At 40.6% G+C, this 18,539-nt stretch overlaps 1 protein-coding gene across 1 annotated transcript in view; it reads right to left on the reverse strand.

The window, feature by feature from the left end:
- Positions 1-18,539, reverse strand: part of rerg (RAS-like, estrogen-regulated, growth inhibitor) — a 37,646-nt gene that overhangs the window by 17,292 nt on the left and 1,815 nt on the right. Inside the window, exon 2 of the mRNA XM_015004039.2 lies at positions 11,802-11,955. Within this exon, the coding sequence (XP_014859525.1) occupies positions 11,802-11,862 (61 nt within the window). The 5' untranslated portion in view covers positions 11,863-11,955. The remainder of the gene's footprint in view (positions 1-11,801; positions 11,956-18,539) is intronic.

Here is an 18,539-nt window from a genome sequence, read left to right on the forward strand (position 1 = left end):
GTAATGTGGGTAGAAAAAAAGCAGTTTTTCATTAATGATTCCAGGTATTAGGGGACAAAAATCTATCCTTGTTGAATCTTACATTACCTGTGATTCAGCTAGAGGGATTCAGGAATGGAATGATTGTGAAAAGCAAAACTGTGTTTTTAACTCTTAAAATAAAGCGAAAGTGTATAAAACAAATCTATTTCTACACAGTTTTTGTCTACTGACTTAGATGGAATTCCAAGAAATGTTTTAGAAAAACATTCAGGAAAGATTCTGTTGCTTTGGTTTTCATGATGCTTTAGTGTATAATAAGTTCACACACTTTTTTTCCATGCAGTTTTTATGTTCCTGAAATGAAGTCATTTAAACATTGTTTATCTATTGTATGCTAGTTTTGTCTTGTTTTATTTTTTAGTTTTGTGCATAATTCTTCTTTATTTTTGACTTCTGTATGGAAAAAAATAAATAAATAATAATAATAATAATAATGCTAAAGATTAAATAAACTTCAGCTATTCACATTTTTGTCCTAAATTGCATTCTGGAGTTCCTCTAAATGACCTTCTCAGGACAAATCTCACACTTCTACCAATAGAATGTTGCAGATTGAATCAAATTGCTTTAACTTAATACGACTCTGACAAGGGTTGGCGCCTTGGTTTGAGGTCAGCAAATTCTTGATGACCAGGTTTCAATGGTTTCCTCACACTCCAGGTCTTTGATGTGCTGCCATTATATTTCCCCATTTTCAGCCAAGGGTAAGACATGTAGTGCTATAACTCCAATAAACACCCACCACAATGCTGAGAAAGTTTTGTGGGCTGTCAAAAACCCCGGGGAACAGATTGTTACTCAGTGTTCTGCATCTTACTGCGCCAAGAAGACTTTACCAGAACCCTTCAGAGATAATATATGTCATGACAGATTTTTGACAAAATGGTATGGCTTCCTATTCTATTGGAAAGTTTAGGTAAAGACCATCTTTCACCGTTCAGGCAGATGGCTAGAGCTATGCAACTACGGCATTTACAATCATGTGACATTCGTTGCTCAGTGGGTACAGTAGTTGTCTTATAGTATAAAAGCTGTGTGTAGTATATTTAAAGAATGCAATATAGAGGAAGACACCACCAGGATGTAAAGCTTTCTACCCAACTGTTGCCCAGCAGTGGTGCCACCACCACCTCAGAGATGGCCAACCTCGTCCTCTCCCCAGAGTTGGAAGAGTTGTCTCCAAGTTCAGCTGACACCATTATTTCACCCACTTCTCCCTTCTAATAGGTGTCCAGAAATCACACCAGGTAAAAGTGATTTGTAATGGACGGTGAGTTTGACATGCACTTCAAATGGGTGTAATTCAGCAGTCATGGACCTGGAGCATTTTGATGAGCGGGACAAGTCTCAGAGATACACCCGAAGGGGCTCCGGAGGGAATGGTCTCCCTAGTCCAACTCATAGTGATCACTGCAGCCTTTACAGAACCAGGACACTGCAAGCACTGAGCTCAGAAAATAAGGTGAAAAAAATAAAGAACAATTCTCGACAAACCTGTAGCTCTGCTCCCCTCAACACATCCTAGTGTTCAAACTTCCTGCTCCAATTAATATAGCCAGCCGGTAGGCTGCAATACTACACGTGACTTTGGAAACTGAGCAGTGATTGGCTGCTTCATAGTCTCACGAGAGCAACACTATTATCAGGATTATCATGTGACTTGATAAAGAGTTGGAGAAACCGGAGAAAATTAGTAGGTGAAAGCTAGAAATTTACACCCGGGTTACATGTGGGTTTGACTCCAGCTTCCTCCTGCCACATGTTGATGAGCCAGAGTCCTGCAACGTTTAGATGTCTGTGCTTCAGCACACCTAACTCCAATATGAGTTCATTAACAGATATCTGTTAATGGGAGTAGGACTACATCCCAGGAGGCAGGTTATCCATTGAATTAAAGCATGTAGGACAAGGGACACGTTTAAAAGTTGCAGGACTCTGCAGTTTGAGACCACTGTGGTGGACACTTAACCCCAAATTACCCAAATTATTGTGTTCGTCTATGAATGTCTGCACCTTTGTGATTGTGATTGGTGTGAACTGCTTTGCTTGGTCAGTATGACTAGAAGAGTTTTCTGTATTGTCTGTTCATTTACTATTTGTAGCAAACAGTATTGCGAAACCTGGCTGTTTTCTAAAAGTGTGCTAATAGAAAGTGGATGTGTATGAACAAACCAAAACTTCTCATTTTTTTGCTCCACCTCTGTCAAACAGGTGGATAGTACCAGACTAATCACTGAGTCAGGAGACCGAGGGATGAGAATTAATGTATGGAGCCGTCTCCTCTAATCAATATCCGCTCCGCTTCTTATCAGACGTATCGACAGCAGGATTATAGATCACATTTTCTTTGCTCTAGTTATTGATTTAAGGCTTTTCAGAAAATCCAATCAGCTGCTAAAGGAAACATTACGAGAGCTTATAGTCATGGTGACAGCTTTGGTGAGCTTCAAGGATAATTGCTCACTAAGGATATCATGAGGTGTAAGTTTGCAGGCTGCAGCTCGGGATGAGCGTGATGTGTGAATTTATTAACAGGAACAGAAAAACTGGAGCAGGCAGAGCAATATGAAAAGAGATCAGAAACGATGCAGCACCGTATCCTTGTTGTGCTTCGGCTCTGAAGGAAATAGCAGACTGAACTTTCTGAACATTAAACAGACTCAACTCGACTGTTGATTGCTGGGATAGTTTAATCACAAAAGCAACAAAATCACCACTTCCTCAACAGTGGGTCAGACCATGATTCCCAATCCCAGACCTTTCCCAGAATTCCTGTCACCACCACTCCCTCCCAGGGGGACATCTCAATCCCAAACCACAAGCATGGAGCCCCGCTAGACCTGCCTGATAGACATAAGGCCCTTTTCTCGATAAGGACAAGCATGTATATCTGCCATTGGGGTGAGTGGGAGTCTGTGGAGCAAGAGCAGGAAAAAATCCAACCTATTTTTACTACCAGACATAGATAGAAATCAAGCCATACATCTTTCATTACCATTCCACATCAGATCGCAGCTCACCAATCAGCGTGCTTTCAGCCCCGTTTTCCCTCTAAGGAACCCTACTCTTGAACAACGGATGTGGGAAGTCCAATGTGAGCCGTGTAACAATAACACACAGGGCAACAGTAAACATGTCATCTCCCACGATTAATGGTGTTGCCGTCTGGGCCAGACGAGGACAAATAGTTCACTCTGTGTCAGCTGGGGATCAGGAGGATTTATGGTCAAACTCTGGCCTGGAATCAGATACGTGACGAAGGAAAACAACATCTCTCAGAACACAAACAGTCAGCAACCCTGTTAGGTGCGTTCTTTCAATAATGCCGTTCTGATCCTCAGTACATTCTGCTTAGCTAGAAACCAACTGGACAAAAGAGAAGCAGACAAAATCTGAACCATGACTGTGCAAGGACAATATTTGCGAACATCGGTTCTAACAGGTTTATTCTTTGCAACAGGTGTTGATATTATATCTTCTAAGAAAAACTAGTTTTGTGTCTTCTTGATATCTGGTTTTGAAATTGTTTTTATGGCTGAGCAGCTTATATGTTTCCTCTGTTATTTAGGAAACTTGTCTTTTTTTTATTAGCTTCGTCTAATTTCCAGTTTCCCTCCAAAACTCCAGAACTTTAATAAAAGTTCCAGTGACATCGACTCTGAACCTGGTGGGGATATTCGGTTTAACTATGTTTGTATAAGATATATGTAAATTTGCTAGTGTTCATCACTTTAATGTGCTTTTACTGAGCAAGTAAAGAGATAAATACTTACTCAGTATTTGTTAAATTTAGGAATCACTGTCACTTTGGCATTTTTATATGTATATTAAGTAAGCATACATTAGAATGACAGTGTTAATTGACATAAATAGTTGCTTTGTTGTCTTCAATGATATTGTACCCATTTAAATTTTATTTCCCCCTAACACCAAGACGACATTAAAGGGATAACAATGCAGCAGATTAAAGTAAGATGGATAATTTCCAAAACACTGAACCAGTAACTGAACAAATCTCATCATCTCCGTCGGCCTCCAGTTCCAATTACAGCTGGCTGATTATCAGAGCATGAGTCATCACTTTCTTCTCCTGCCTCTAAACTCGTTAGTGGGCTGGAGACACAATTTCCTCTAATGAGACGGGGGGTGAAATCAGTGCAAAACCTCATTGAGGACCAGCTTTGCTTTTTTTTTTTCCTAACTTCATACATGATATTATAGATAGCTGGTTATGAACATGATTTAGTAAAGTTTTGGTGGCTTTTTTCTCACATCTAATTTACCTTTTAGTACAATCATATGATAATTGTGCATTGATAACAATAAGATGGATGATTCTTTTTTTTAACTTCAAGCCATTTTCTTTTGAAAAGTGGGACAAAACATACATTCTGATGACACAGAAGATATTTTCAAAGTCTTAGCTGCTGAAATGTCAAATATAGCAGAAACCAGAAAGGTTTCTAAATACTAAGTAAAGAAAAACGCATCTCTACTTTTTTGTGTGCTTTTAGGAGATTGAGATATCCCATCAATGGTAACAAAGAGCCGACAAACACAATACCTCACCTTTTAAAAGCTTTTGTTTGGACGCACTTTGAAGGCTGAAATGCCTTTGTGTAAACACAACGGTACATATCGAGTTCATTTTGAATGACAGTAAAGGTCAGATAAACCCCCCCCTCCTCCCCCAGGTTTGGTTTGGGTGAGCTCATAAACTCACACAGACAAGCTGGGGTTGCACTAATTCTCCTCGGGGCCCTGCGGCTTCCTAAAACAGAACACCGCGGAGGCTTTCTGGATCCCGTCTCTGGATATGCAAAAGGACAAAAGCTGTCACTCTTGGGGTTTCAGCAGGAAGGGCGTGAGGAGCTAAACAACCTTTTCATCCCTTTAATTTGGCCTCCAACAAAAGCACCACAGAGCCACTCATAAAGGCGGGGTTAGATTAGGGCTGAAATGTTGAAACCACACCTTAGTGAGCGATCTTTTCTCTGATTACAGACGGAGGTGGCGTCCTCTGGACAGCCAGCAGCTCAGAGACAAAGGAGCTGATATGAGTGAAGGTGGCGTCGTTTCCAACTGCAGATCACTGCAAAACCTTTACAGACTGTGGATATGAATGCTGGGCAAGACGGTTTGTCATTTTATAAGGTTCATGAAATGTCCAGTGGAGCAAACCGACCAGAGCCCTGTGCTGAATATAATAGAATAATCCTTTATGGTCAAAGTGGTGTAATTTCAGTGTTACCCCAAATGAAAGTAAAGTAAGCAAAAATAATAAAAACCAAAGTAAAAAAGAAAAAATTGCAGCTGAAATACAAGGTAAGAAAACCTGTACAGTTATAAATGAAACAGAAGAGGCAGGACCTAGGAGAACCAGTTATGAGCTGTAAGTGTTTGGACTTTTACTTTCGTTTATGTTCCGTTCTGATTGGTTTTACATTTCTTTGTTTACTGATTTTTAGCGTTTAAAGTTTTTGTATCAGGTTCAGGTTTCTTCCCCCTGTTCACCTCACCCTCACCCTCCCATTCTGCTCCTCTTCACAGCTGCTTCTCCTTCCCCCTATTCGCCTCCACCTGCTCCCTTCCCCAGCTGCATCTACTCTCCTATGATTAGCTCTTCTGGTCACTTTGTCACTTCCACCTCTAACTCAGTATTTAAGTCCTCCAGGTTGTATTAGTCCTCGCTGGTTCGTCCATCTATTTTTGGTGTTCTGCCAATTTCCCATTCCTAGCCTTCCTGCAGTTTGTAAGTTTTCTTTGTTTATCATTTATTAAACATTCCCTTTCCTGCAAATCTCTCTAGACTTGGGTTCTTCCTTTGCGGAGGTGAGAAAGCACACTCAAACTCTGATGTGGACCAAAAATGTTTCCATTGGTGGTTCTTAACGCAGCGCCGCCACAGGTGAGCAGGGTAAACGGGTTGCTCAGAGAGTTTGTATATTGGTCAGGTTCTTAAAATGCTTTTTATGTCCAAAAAACATCATACCTGAGAGTACTATTCTGAAATTTCAAAAGCTGTGATGATGTTCCTATTATTAGATTTTTAGAAGGAGAACAGAAAATAACTGATGATTCACACACCGGCCAGGAACAGGCAGCCTTCAGAGGGAATGAATGAATAATGGACAATAAAGTATAAATAAAATGTAGTTGAGGAGAGCCAGAAGTGGATCCTAATAATAGTTCAGAAGGTGAAAGCAGCACAAACACCTGGCCGCCTGCTTGTGATGCAATCTCTTCCATTAACGGACACACACCTTACACAACGTGTCAGGGGAAGACCGGCTAAGTGGACTGAGTCAGAGCAAGAAACCTTGGTTAGCCTTCAGTTCAGGGTGAACATCCTATATCTGGCAGAACCCAGTTTTAGTCATCTGTGTGTGTGTGTGTGTGTGTGTGTGTGTGCGTGTGTGTGTGTGTGTGTGTGTGTGTGTGTGTCAGGTGAACAGAAAGATGAAGGAGGTCTGGGTCGGACACGCGGCCTCAGAAAAGTTTAAACAAGAAACATGAACGTTGGAGACACTGTGTTCCTTTCTGAGGAGAAAGGGAAGCTGCAGGCGGCAGATCAGCAAGCAGGAGAAAGGACAGTGGGGGAGGATGGAGAGAAACAAAGTAAGAAAGTACTGAAGGAATTAAATTCCTTTGACGTCGAATTGAAACCTCGCCATTATGGACAACACCCCAACGCTACCCTTAGAACATGTGATTCCGGAGACAAAATCTAACTTTGCCAACACCGACCCCAACATGGATCTCAAAAACTGGCTGAATTCCCAGGTGTTCATGCCTGAAGTCTGCCTGTAAAAGTTTTCATTTCTTGATGATGCCATGCGAGAAGTCCCACTGAAGACCACTGGTGGGACGTCTCTTCGTCTGCTGGACAGCAGAAGCTGTCAGATTCCTTAAACGGTGATCTGAGAGGACTGGCTTGGCTGTGGACTCTCTCAGCTTCAGATCTGCCATGCAACAACTCAAACACAATCTTCTGTTTCAATTTAAGGCACGTAGGTCAAGTACCAGAACCTTACTTGGGGTATTTTCTGAACAAATTTGAACATAAAAATGGTGATTAAAATATCCCAATAGTTTTGTGTCACGACTTGTTTTTGCTGCTTTGTTTCTCTTGTCTGGCCTCTGAATTACTGTTTACATTGTACATCCAGCTGAGTCACAGTTCACTGCTAACGCCGGAGAAAGCAAACATGGTATTTCACTGGCAGACACATGCTGGCTCAGTCCATTGTTGTTGCTCTCCTTTTTGTTGTCGCATTGCTCTGTTATTTTTCACTTTCATACCCATTGAAAGAAGGAGTGGAAGTAGAACGTGCAAGAGAATTTTTTCATTGGTAGTTTTGCTTTTAAAGAACTTCCAGGGCGTTCTGTAAAATGCTGCCAGGACAATTTTAAATCACAGAGAACATTTGCCTCCAAACAGATTGATGCTTTTCACTTAAATGGTTGGTATTATTACATAATTTTGAATATCAAAGATAATCACAAGGCTGCTTTCAGTTTCACCCAGACTGGATTATTTCAGACCATTACGACAAAGAAATCTCTTAAACAGAACCTGTCTGACAACATGATCGCTTAAAAGGTGGCACAAAGCAACGGATCAAATCTCAATCTAAAAACATTCAGCAATGGATATGAAAGAAGACATAGTCCGCCTCCTACTTCAGGAACGGCCTCCGGTCCGCATGGTAGTCAAACTGACTGAGTCAAAGTTGAACAGAGTTTGCTTCTTTGGTCCGTATCAGAGTTTGGTTGTGCGTTCAAAGGGCTGGTGGGAATGCAGCACCCTTAACATCAGTGTTTATGGTATCCAAACAGAACAGAAGGCAGTCTCATTTGCCAGACACAAGAGGACTTTTGGAGAAAATATTCAGTGGACTGAAGAGAGAAAAGTGGAAGTCTTTGGACAGTGTGTATCCCGTGATATCTGGCATAAAACGGACAGCAGTGTTAGGATCTGGGGTTGCTCTGCTCATTCAGAAAACTGGATATCTTGTCATAATTGATGAAACCAAAAATTCTTTCTACCAGAAAATCCTGACACAGATTGTCCAGCCGTACGTTTACAACTGGCAGCTTAAGATTTGACTCGAAAAACAAAATGAAGGTTCTGACTTTAGTCTAAGTTCAAATATAAAATGAAAGACTCAGTAGCTACGCTTCCATATGATTGTTATGCAAATTTTGAGCGAACTTTTAAAATAATAATAATAAACAGGAAGTAGAGGTTGCAAACCAGCATGAACCACAAGAAATACAGAGAGTCCTCTACTCTGAGATGGAGGTCTGGATTGGATTTTCCCAAGTTTGGTAGTTCTGGTGAGACAGAGACCCACAAGAGATGGGAAAGTTTGCACATCAGGATATGCTTTCATCGTGTTTCCATCTCCTGATTAGTGCATTAACTTTTGTTTGGAACCACCAAAAACACACTTTTTATATTTTTGCAAAATTGCAAAAGTTATTTTGGAACTTTCCATTTCCATTAACCTCTTCTAATATGAAGCTTCAAAATGTGCATAAACATGGATGGAAACACATTGTTTGCCAGTTAATTTCTTCGGTTGAGAGCTAATTACATTCTCACTTGGGACAAGTTGGTATTTACAGCTTTTCCCTCCTTTAAAAAAAAAAAAAAAAAAACTTTTTTATAACTTTGCTGTCTGATAATAAAATTTGTTTAACAATGCAAGACGTTTAAGTCTGACGAAAAAACAAGCAAAGGCCGAAGGAATCTGTAAGGGGGCAAAAATACAGTTCCACAGCACTCTACATGCATGTACCAAAGCCAAAGATGGAGGATCCTAATTGGTTAAATGTTTCTTATTTCCTCTGCTCACTTTCCACTGCTGAGTCAATAAAGTGAGAATCAGTAAAGTGCCAACAGAAGCCACACTGGGGCTAATACACTCTGCTCTGTATTAGAGCAGAGCAGCTCTGCAGGAGTCCAGGTCAGAGCAGAACCAGCAGGCCTGGAAAACCCCCAGCAAGACCCAAACACCCTGCAGGTATGAAGCCGATGATTAGGGATGATCTCCAAGAAGTGAAAAAAGAAACCACTGGCGCCACATGGTAGTGCTGTCTGAGGTCAGTGCGATGACAAAAGGCTCATTAATGAGGGCTGTTTAACACTAATGGTGGTACTTTTTTCCCCACAGGCAGTTAAATTTCCAAAAGTATTGCAATTACCTTTAGTGTTGTGTTCTCTGAGGCGCTAAAAGCATCTTCAGTCGAATCCGTGACCCACAGCAGCAAATGCAAATCTAGAGACCGGCGCTCTCCCTCCATCGCAGACGCAAAACAAGATGTAAATCAGCTTTGTTTTTCCTCCCTGCTACATTGTTCACAAAGAGGGAGAGTAATTTACCGCCTGAATCCACATGTTTGCAGACCGAGGACAAAACAAATTCATTAGCATCTGTAGGCTTCCATTAAAGGTCTATGTTTACAGGAGAGCTGCTTGTTGTTGCAGAGATCACTGGGGCTGCATGTGGCATCAAGTGCCGCTTTCAAACTGCTGGGTTCCACATTTCTATGTGAAATAGAGGAAAGGGAGTCTAAGGGAAGAGTTGGGTAACAGCAGAGCTGCGTGTTCTGCAAATAATAGTTTTATTTAACAGAACATCAAGTATCGTACAGCGTTGGTGTTTGTTTCATAGCATTAGCTTAAGCAGTAGCAGGGTTTCCCCCTGAAGGCCTGCTAAGCCTGGCGGACTGGGTTCTTTATGGTAGTCCACCAGCTGTCCTCTGCGTTTTGTGTTAAAAAGTGCTAACAGTTAAAAGAAAAGTTAAAAGCATAATGACGTAGTTATGCGACATTGGAAGAAATTGAACATACTTCAACACCAACTATAGCCTTAAAATGGGCAAGCACAAAAAATGTAAAAAAAAAAAAAAAAAAAGTGCCGATACAGAGCTAAAGCTGTGCCAGAACACACATTAAGCGTGTGTGAGACACTAGCAATATGCTAACATCCAGGCTAGCTAGCACTCTGCCTCACTTAGCCACAGCTCTGCTAACGTCAGCGACGTCGGCCCGGTGGTACGCGCTCTTGCCGGTCAGCTGACTGAACGTGCAACCTCTTTTGTCTCCCTCTTTGGAAAATGTAAGCGTCCATCGTGTTTTGATCCTTTAGTCACAACATGGTGCTTTATTTGGTGAAGTTGTTAACATGTAGACCGGTAGAGACAGGCAGCTGTTACGGTGATTAAAAAGAAGAGACACAACTTTGTGTTCAAGTAAAGACCTAACATGTCGCCATGGCACTTTCAACCGTTACACCAAAGATACGACGCTTAAAGAGAAAGTAAAGACTAGACTTAAAATGCACTGGGGGAAACACTGAGTCTGGTATTTAGTTTTGCAGATATATTACAGTTGTAAACATTTTGACTCAGAGGCTAATTTGCTTCATGATAGATATTTCATGATATTTCTGGTGCAGCCAGACTGCAGATGTGATGAATTTGATACATTTCCTGCATTTCATTTGATGGCTAACCGGGAGATCATGAAACCCTCTGCGATAATGGCCGGTGAAGAAAAGAAGGGGATTCATCAGCCAACAAAAACAGACAGTTGTGTTTTCTTCTTCTTTCTGTGATGTTTGAGTTATGAAATTAGATCTGAGCTAAGAATGATTTAGCAGGACTTCAAATTCAATAACGTCCTCTGGGTGTTCCTTTTGAAGGAAAATGGGCTGTTTACTACAGCAAGGGGCGAAGCTGGATCACCACCTTCCACTTCCTCCCTGCTTTCTCTGAGTCTCCTGTCTGTATGCGGTGATGCATTAAGGCAGACGCAGGTTGTTGGGATAACTGACAGGTTATCCTGTCAGTTATCCCAACTGACACTGTCAGTTATCCCAGGTTTTCTGGGGAAGGAACTCGACTCAATCAGGCTTTGATTGCGGAGAAAAGCTCCGACTTAAAATCTTGGAAGAACTCAACGTTTGACAGCGTTAGCTATGATGGCCATGTTTTACAGCCTCTCTTGCTCTGTAATTACGCTTTTGAGGACTGCACTGGAGTTGACCTCCTCTGACATTTTAATGGCCTCCTCCGGGGTGGAAGGAATCCAGAAGCATGTTTTTTGTCATCTGATTTCCACGCAGGAGCAATCTGTCTCTTCAGCTGCCAGGAAAACATACGGACCGCGTTACAGCCGAGAAAACGTACGGCGCGCCAGCGGAGGCTGCGCTGCCTCGGCTTACGGAGGAACGCAGCTGAAAATGAGCTGTGGGAGTGAAGGCATGTACAGAGGGACGGTAAACAACCACCTACTGTAATAATGACTACAGAAACGGACGGGGTATGTGCTGATGGAAAAGGCACAACAACACTGGTAATTAAGATGAGGCAGATGAAAATATATAATGAGTTAACAAGCAACCATCAGCCCTCAAACTGTTGAGTGGACTAAAACTTTTATTTATTTATGTAGGTGATCTTGGAAGAGAAACAGATGTCAGCATGTACCTCCAATTTGAAGTTCCAAACATGTTGCACTTAATGTCCTGGGTACTGAGAGTACAATACTCTAGAGTTAGAATACAGTATGATGGTTTTTGCATAACATTTTTATACAAAAATGTGTAATCTGATTAGATCCACTGGCATTCCAATGGTCCAGTGTCTTGGATGTTTCTAAACAGCCAAAAAGACAAACTAGAACAAACAACAGACAACAAATAAAATGAACTATGAAGATTCTGCAAAACAAAATGATGCAGGCTTACCTGACTTGCCCACCCCCGCCTTGCCGAACACAGCCAGCTTCACCTCGGGGCTTTTGGCCATGACAGCAGCTGCGACCAGCAATGCTCAGCCGGCCGATCAGTGAGCTCAGAGTTCAGCCAACCATCCTCTGATCGGGCCGGGAGGAAACGGCAGCTGAGGAGACAGGTCAATGAGAAGAGTGACAGCTTGAACGACTCCATTACAGAACCAACAGATCCATTACGGATGAAACCCTCATTTGACTTTTCCCCGTCACATTTGATTGTGATTCTTAAATTTTAGTTCCTTGGCAGCATGTGACGCTGTAATTTGATTAGTAAGAGTGAAGTGAGTGAGAGCTTTGTTCACTTTTCAGTGATTGAACAAATCCTTGATGAGTCAAGCCAACTTTGAGCCGTCTGAATACAGCAGCGTTTGGAGAAAACGGTTTCTAGGAGACGGATTTGATTGGCCGATTGTCCTTTGTGCTTCCAGCCAAGAGATGATTGTTGCTTTTTATTCTGAAGTTTGGCAAAAATTAGGGTGAAATCACCTTCAGTCGTTTAGGTAATAAAAGATTTCAGTCGTCACACACGACGGCTCTGCGTGAAACGGAGAGACTTTAAGGTAATTCTTCTATTTTAATCCACCATAAAGCAACACTGGACACATTGGTTATGTTGTTCTAACAAAAAATATATATTTTTTTGTTTTTCCCTAATTTTTCCTCCAAGCCTTCCCCACTTGAAAGTCAATTATCACAACTGTATGTTTGATAAAACTCTCTCTAAGTAACAAGTATTATGTAACTTTATTCAGCCCCTGCAGGATTTTACAATTGCTTGAGTTTTTTTTTTTTTTGTGGCGGGGGGGGGTTGTCTTAAAAATCCCTAATTTTGTGGCGCTACTATAGAAATATTTACAAGGACATTTGGGGGAAAGATGATTAAAAGTTTGGACAGTTTAAACAAGCAAATTTGTATTCCTGAAAGAACTTATACAGCTAAATTTTTGTTACTTTCCATGCCGATCATGGATTATAACTGTACCTCAAGTAAGCCTAGGCAGCAGCATAGAAGAAGTAAGAAATACTGCCACCTGCAGGTGGGAGGCAGTGTGACTTAAACCCAATGTTTTTACTATTTTCATGGGAAATTTGCATGAATTTACACAATGGTGGAATCATAAAAGACTGAAGGAACTGTTTATTCATCCATTTTCTTTTTAACAGACTTCCTCTCGTATTATTGGATGACACTTTAACACATAAAATGCACAAGTGAAGCCGACGTCGCAAGATTTAAATTGAGCTTCACAGAGAAACGGCGTCTTTCCTCGACGATCGGAGGTAGAAGCCACAAGCCTCATGATATGAAGAAACGCTGACGGAGTTTAAATTGCCCTTTGAGAAGGAAAACACAAGAGCAGTCTGTTTAAACAACTAAGCACCGGTCTGTTTGATGAGAAAACAAGCTGCTGTGAAGTTTTCTCCCCAGATGATTAAATCAGAACCTCTCTCCTCAACCCCGTCTGTTTTTCTCCTGTTTTCTTTTCCAGTTTTTTTTCTTTTTTTTACAAGAAAACAAACACTGATGGCAGTCTGATTAAAAATCGATACTCCAAAGGAAAACTAATGAGCCTTCCAGATAAGTCACTTCACCCAGATAATACGACAAGTCCAAGTGTTGCTGGTATAGATTAGAGCACATGCAGTTGGCAGTTTTCTGATCAAACAACCAAACTGAGTCTCTCTGCTAACAGAGGCTCAATAAAACCTAGAATGGTTCAATAGTTGTAGATCAAAGCAACCTTTACAACATGGTCTAATTCAGAAATGAAACATAATTCAAAATCACAGATCATGTTAGAAAATTCTCACTTGATGTTTCACCCGTTTTATGTTTTGTTGAAGACTACATATAAAAATGTTTCAGACTCCACAAATAATTGGATAAAAGTCTCAAATGTATAAAATCAGTGCAGCATTTGCAGAATGACGCTCTGTTAAAACGAAGCCGGCTCCATTTCAAAACAAGCCAATACTCTGCGCGTTTCTATGAAGAACATTTGAGCAGTCACATTAGTCAGTGCTAAGTACACACGGCGCTGACATAAAAACCACAAACCAAGAGCGACCCTGCTGTTTCCAGGCCTGGTGTGGTCTCTGACGTACGGAGGAGACGTCCTGTAACATTGCTGTGTAAACCCCGGGGACAGGGCCGCTCCAAGGCTGCTATACCTGCTGCAAATGTCTGCAAATCTTTAACTGTTCCACAAAACCGATGACTCGAACTAATTTCTGAATAATTCAGCAAATATTTATCTAACCACTTGAGTGCACTTATAGGGCGATGATGTTTCATTCATTTACTTGATTATTAATTATAAAAGAAAAATAATAGACAGAATGGACTGATTAGCACTGAACTCCACAGCCTTGATCCCAATACACATGTACTATTCGGAACGGAAGCAAATTTAAAAAATGACACACACTTCAAGGACTCGATGTTCCACAAAATTTCATTTGTTTTGTCACGTTTAGATCCACCAAGCATGTTTTTCAACATGACAACATATAGGAAAAACATGGCAGAGGTAAAACATGCTGTGTGTGTTTTATGACAGCAGTGGCCGTTTTGAATTCAACAGAAAATGAAGGAAAATGACATTATCCTTATTTATGCTTTAACTCACATGTACCTAACATTTATCTATTTATTAAACTCAAAAAGTGAATTAGCGAACCTGCTGTGTGTTTAAGACTGAACATAGTGGGAGTTCTTCGTTTTGATCATTTTAACAAATGAGTTTAAAAAATCCAGATATTTCAATATTTAGGCAATTAGAGCCAATTGAGGAGAAAACTGAAGGATTCAGATCTTAGGCTTCTCATTGGTGCATCCAGACTGAAAAAGGGGCAAAAATACTTTTTTTAAGTTGTCTATTTCAACACATTTCAAACAAAGTATTAAAAGTAGCCTACAATGTTAACAGCTTGTTGTTCATTACCAAAGCAGAAAAGCCAGTGATCACTGCCCACCAGGAGCCGCCGTAAATAATTAATTATGGATTCATTCTGAATCAAATTATAACGCCAGGCAGCAACAAGCGAGCAGGTCAAAGTCTAATCATGCTGTCATGTACAACAGTAAGACACACAAAAAAAGATGGCAGGAGGCAGAGAATTTCCCAACTAATAAAAGTCCCATGACATCAATTGCTTTTGGGAAAAGTAAAGCCGTGTTTTTACTCATTATAGTTTTGGCCCAATGAGATGCAGTAAATTAATGAGAGCAAACTTCAATCAAATTCCAGCATCTCTGCCCAGAAAAATAAAACCTTTGAAATATGTTTGGTGAATGTCGCTGCCAGAAATCTGTTCTTCAAACCGGCTGAAGTTATGAAGTGGCAAGTTTCCAGTTTGTTTTTTTTCCCTCCTGCCTCACAAACACACACAGTGCATTAACCTCCATATGCCTTGATTATGGTGTGTCACTTGTCCGTCATTTGTAGCCATGTGAAAACATAAGGAGAACCTCTACAAGCAGCTGCATGTGGTTATGACATACCAAGCAATCCACTGAACTCCATATATGGATTGGTTGAAAATATGCTGCAAGTCTGTTTTTTTTTTGTTTTTTTTTTACATACTTAGATATATGGACATTTGGCATAATTTTGATTGTTTATTGATATTACTTGAATCTCAATATTGAGATAGGCAGATATTTGAATTGGACTTGGCGCTTTAGTAAAAGCTTCCACTAAAAACTGTGTTGGTGTAGCGCTGCAGCATTAGCAGAGCTAAAAAAAAAAAGACCAGTTAGCAATCAGCTATTTCACTGTACAAGGAACAGTCTAGTAGAAGTGTCCTAACCTTCTCCATAACATGAAAATGCATTTTGCTGACAAGATTATTTCTTGTATATGTGCAGATTAATAACCTAGCACAAAAAGATTAGACATCAATATGTGAAAGTTTTTCATTAAGAACTGAAAATTGTATTTAATGATGTCTTAAGTTTTCACACGCCAGCAAGGATGTCTCTTCCTCTACTGGGTTTATGATGGCAAAGTAATAATGTAACCATAACAACGCTAATATTTAGTCCTGATATCCTGTTTCACTGCAAACCTCAGCAGGACTTCTCTCCCAACCTCTGAAACACAAACAGTGTAGAGAAAACGAATTCCTGTCCACACAGGGTTTAGAACTTTTGCATCAAATGGTCAGTGTTCTAATGACTTTTAAACAGAACTGATTATATTTTTGCTCTTATGTTCAGTTTCTGCTTTAGCTCTAATTCACCCGGCTGCAACGAACCAGATGAAGACTCTGCAGCAGGGAACCACCTTTGAGGAAAAGAAGAGGAACTGCACAAGCGGCGTCTCCCTACTCCATCATTCCTTCCTCATCATTTTCCATTATGGCCTCCATGTACTTCGTCAAAGGAGAGACCGATGCTAACGTCACACCAGGATTTTCCTAATTTAGCTGTCGAGTCCAGATTCTGCTAAAAAGAATAAAATGTAAAAGAAAAAAAAAGGGCGAAGAAAAATGAGACGTTTAAAGTCAGGTAGAGCCAAAACAAAAGACGTCGTTGCTGCAACATTTTTTTTGGAAACAGTGGTGTTTTTGTTTGCCACCCTTTGCGTGTCAGACAGGGTGATCATTATCCACTTTATCGCAGCTCCATCCAGGCCAGGGCCGGGCGCGCCAGGACAGGCTTTGTTGAACTTAACTCTGCTCACGGAGTCAGGAGAATACATTTGGGATGCTAGAACCAAAAGTGTTGGGTATCGGGCTAACAGGACGTAGCACGCAAATACACTTGTTTGCTTTTTCTCACGACGCAACACAAAAAAATGGAGTGCAACAAAAACTCTGGGAGTCAAAGATCTCCAGAGACGGCAAGAATAAAAACTTGCTTGGAGAATATGTCCAAATAATGTGAACGATTGCTAAATTTGATTTATCCAGGTCTGATGAAGAGGGTCCCATCTCTTAAAGAATCCTGTTGCCACCGGTGCAGAGCCTGCCTCATGTCGGCAGTACGAGGGAGTGATAGTATCTAAAGTTAGAGCAAGAACTAGAATGAAATTCTGCAAGAGGAGCAAAAAACTGATCAACTCGACGCAGAAAAAACATGTAAATGGATCTGTATCAGTAAGGTCCAGAGGTTTATATCTAACATGTCGGAGACAATCGCAGTTAAGAACACTGTTATTATGAAGCAGTGATGTTTCTGTTGGCCGCTCTTTGGTCCGTTCTACATAGACACAAGTTCATTTTCTCAGATCCTGCGTTCGGTTAAAGCTCACCTGAACACTAGCCTAGAAAGTCCGGTTCAGCTGGGGATGTGTGAATAGAACAATGGGTTTAGCAATCGGTGTCGGCTCAGTTGAAGGGAACTCTGCGGTTCAGTGGCATGTTAAATGGATCGTGGTCTTTTGCTGAAGAACAAAGAGAAATCCTTCAATCGTTAAAGTCTGACACCACTCCATTTTTCTTTACATTTTGTGAAAACAAAAGTTGCGCTCTGGGTCTTTTTCAGAGGTTTCATGTCGTTTCCTTCAGTGGTTCTTGGTGCAGTAATATGGTAAGATTTGTTGTTGTGTTTTATTAAAAAATAAAAATCACATTCAAAGCAGATAAATTAAGAAAAGTATAAAGGTATTTTAAGGCAATCTTGAGGAGCCCATGAATGTCGAGATTTGATTTAAAAAAATTAAAGACAATCACTCAGTTATTTAAAAAATATAGATTAATTCTATTGCATTTCAATTCTTGTCAGACTTTATGTCATAAAATCATCTTAATATCCACTGTAGTCATCCTGGCTTTGACTAAAAATATTCTCAAAACCTTTGGAGAGAAAAATGTTGATTTCAGAAATATAGATATAAAAAACAATGTTTTATCCAGGATGTGCAAGTTTGCTGTTTTTGCTCCACATGGAACTGTGCTCCACATCCAAATTGGCAAATAGGTCATGTGTGTATGTTTTCTTTCTCTCCCCCCCTTCCCCACCTCCGAGTGCCCAGCTGGGGTTTGTCTCAGTTTTACTTTGAGAAATGAATCTGGGTGGTGGTGCTGTGGCTTTCAGAGATTACAGACCGGAGAGCTCCAAACCATGGGAGGAGATCTCCTGCACCACCGACTATAGAAAGACGGCAAACCACACGCCTGTCACCAAAATACACACAGGGAAGCGCAGAGCAGCAGGAGGAAAGTGAGTGGAGAAAGGCTTCCTACGTCTTAGAAAGGTTAAACCGAGTTGTTTGTTTTGTGAAATTTGTAGCTTTCTCAATGGAAGAAGTAACCTTCTACTTACTGCAAGTTAAAACAGAGTCTGAACCTCACAGCTGATCCCAATCTGAACCAGTCTCTGTGTTTGCTGAGTCTAAAACTGGCATCATTATACTATGTACCAGTACGATACTGTACACCTGTTTCAGAAAGCAATGTTTCAAAACTGCCAAAATACTGTTACAATGAATTAAGAGCAAAATGAAAAAATAAATACATTTCAGTATTGAGCCTAAAGACCTGAGTGGCTTGAGAACAGCGTTTTAAAAGTACATCTGCTAAGTTTCAAGCTGCATCTTTGCTAAATAGCCAACAGATAGCTTGCTATTTTAGCAAGTAGCCTGACTAAACAACTGGCTCATATAAGGAAAAAAGTGTCATATTCGAAACAATGAATGCTTGAAAGCTACTGATCAGATTAGTTGGGGTTTATTCTAAGTTAGCA

The sequence above is a fragment of the Poecilia mexicana genome, unplaced genomic scaffold (assembly GCF_051168715.1).
Source record: "Poecilia mexicana isolate PSO_F unplaced genomic scaffold, ASM5116871v1 scaffold_23, whole genome shotgun sequence".
NCBI classification, from domain to species: Eukaryota; Metazoa; Chordata; class Actinopteri; order Cyprinodontiformes; family Poeciliidae; genus Poecilia; species Poecilia mexicana.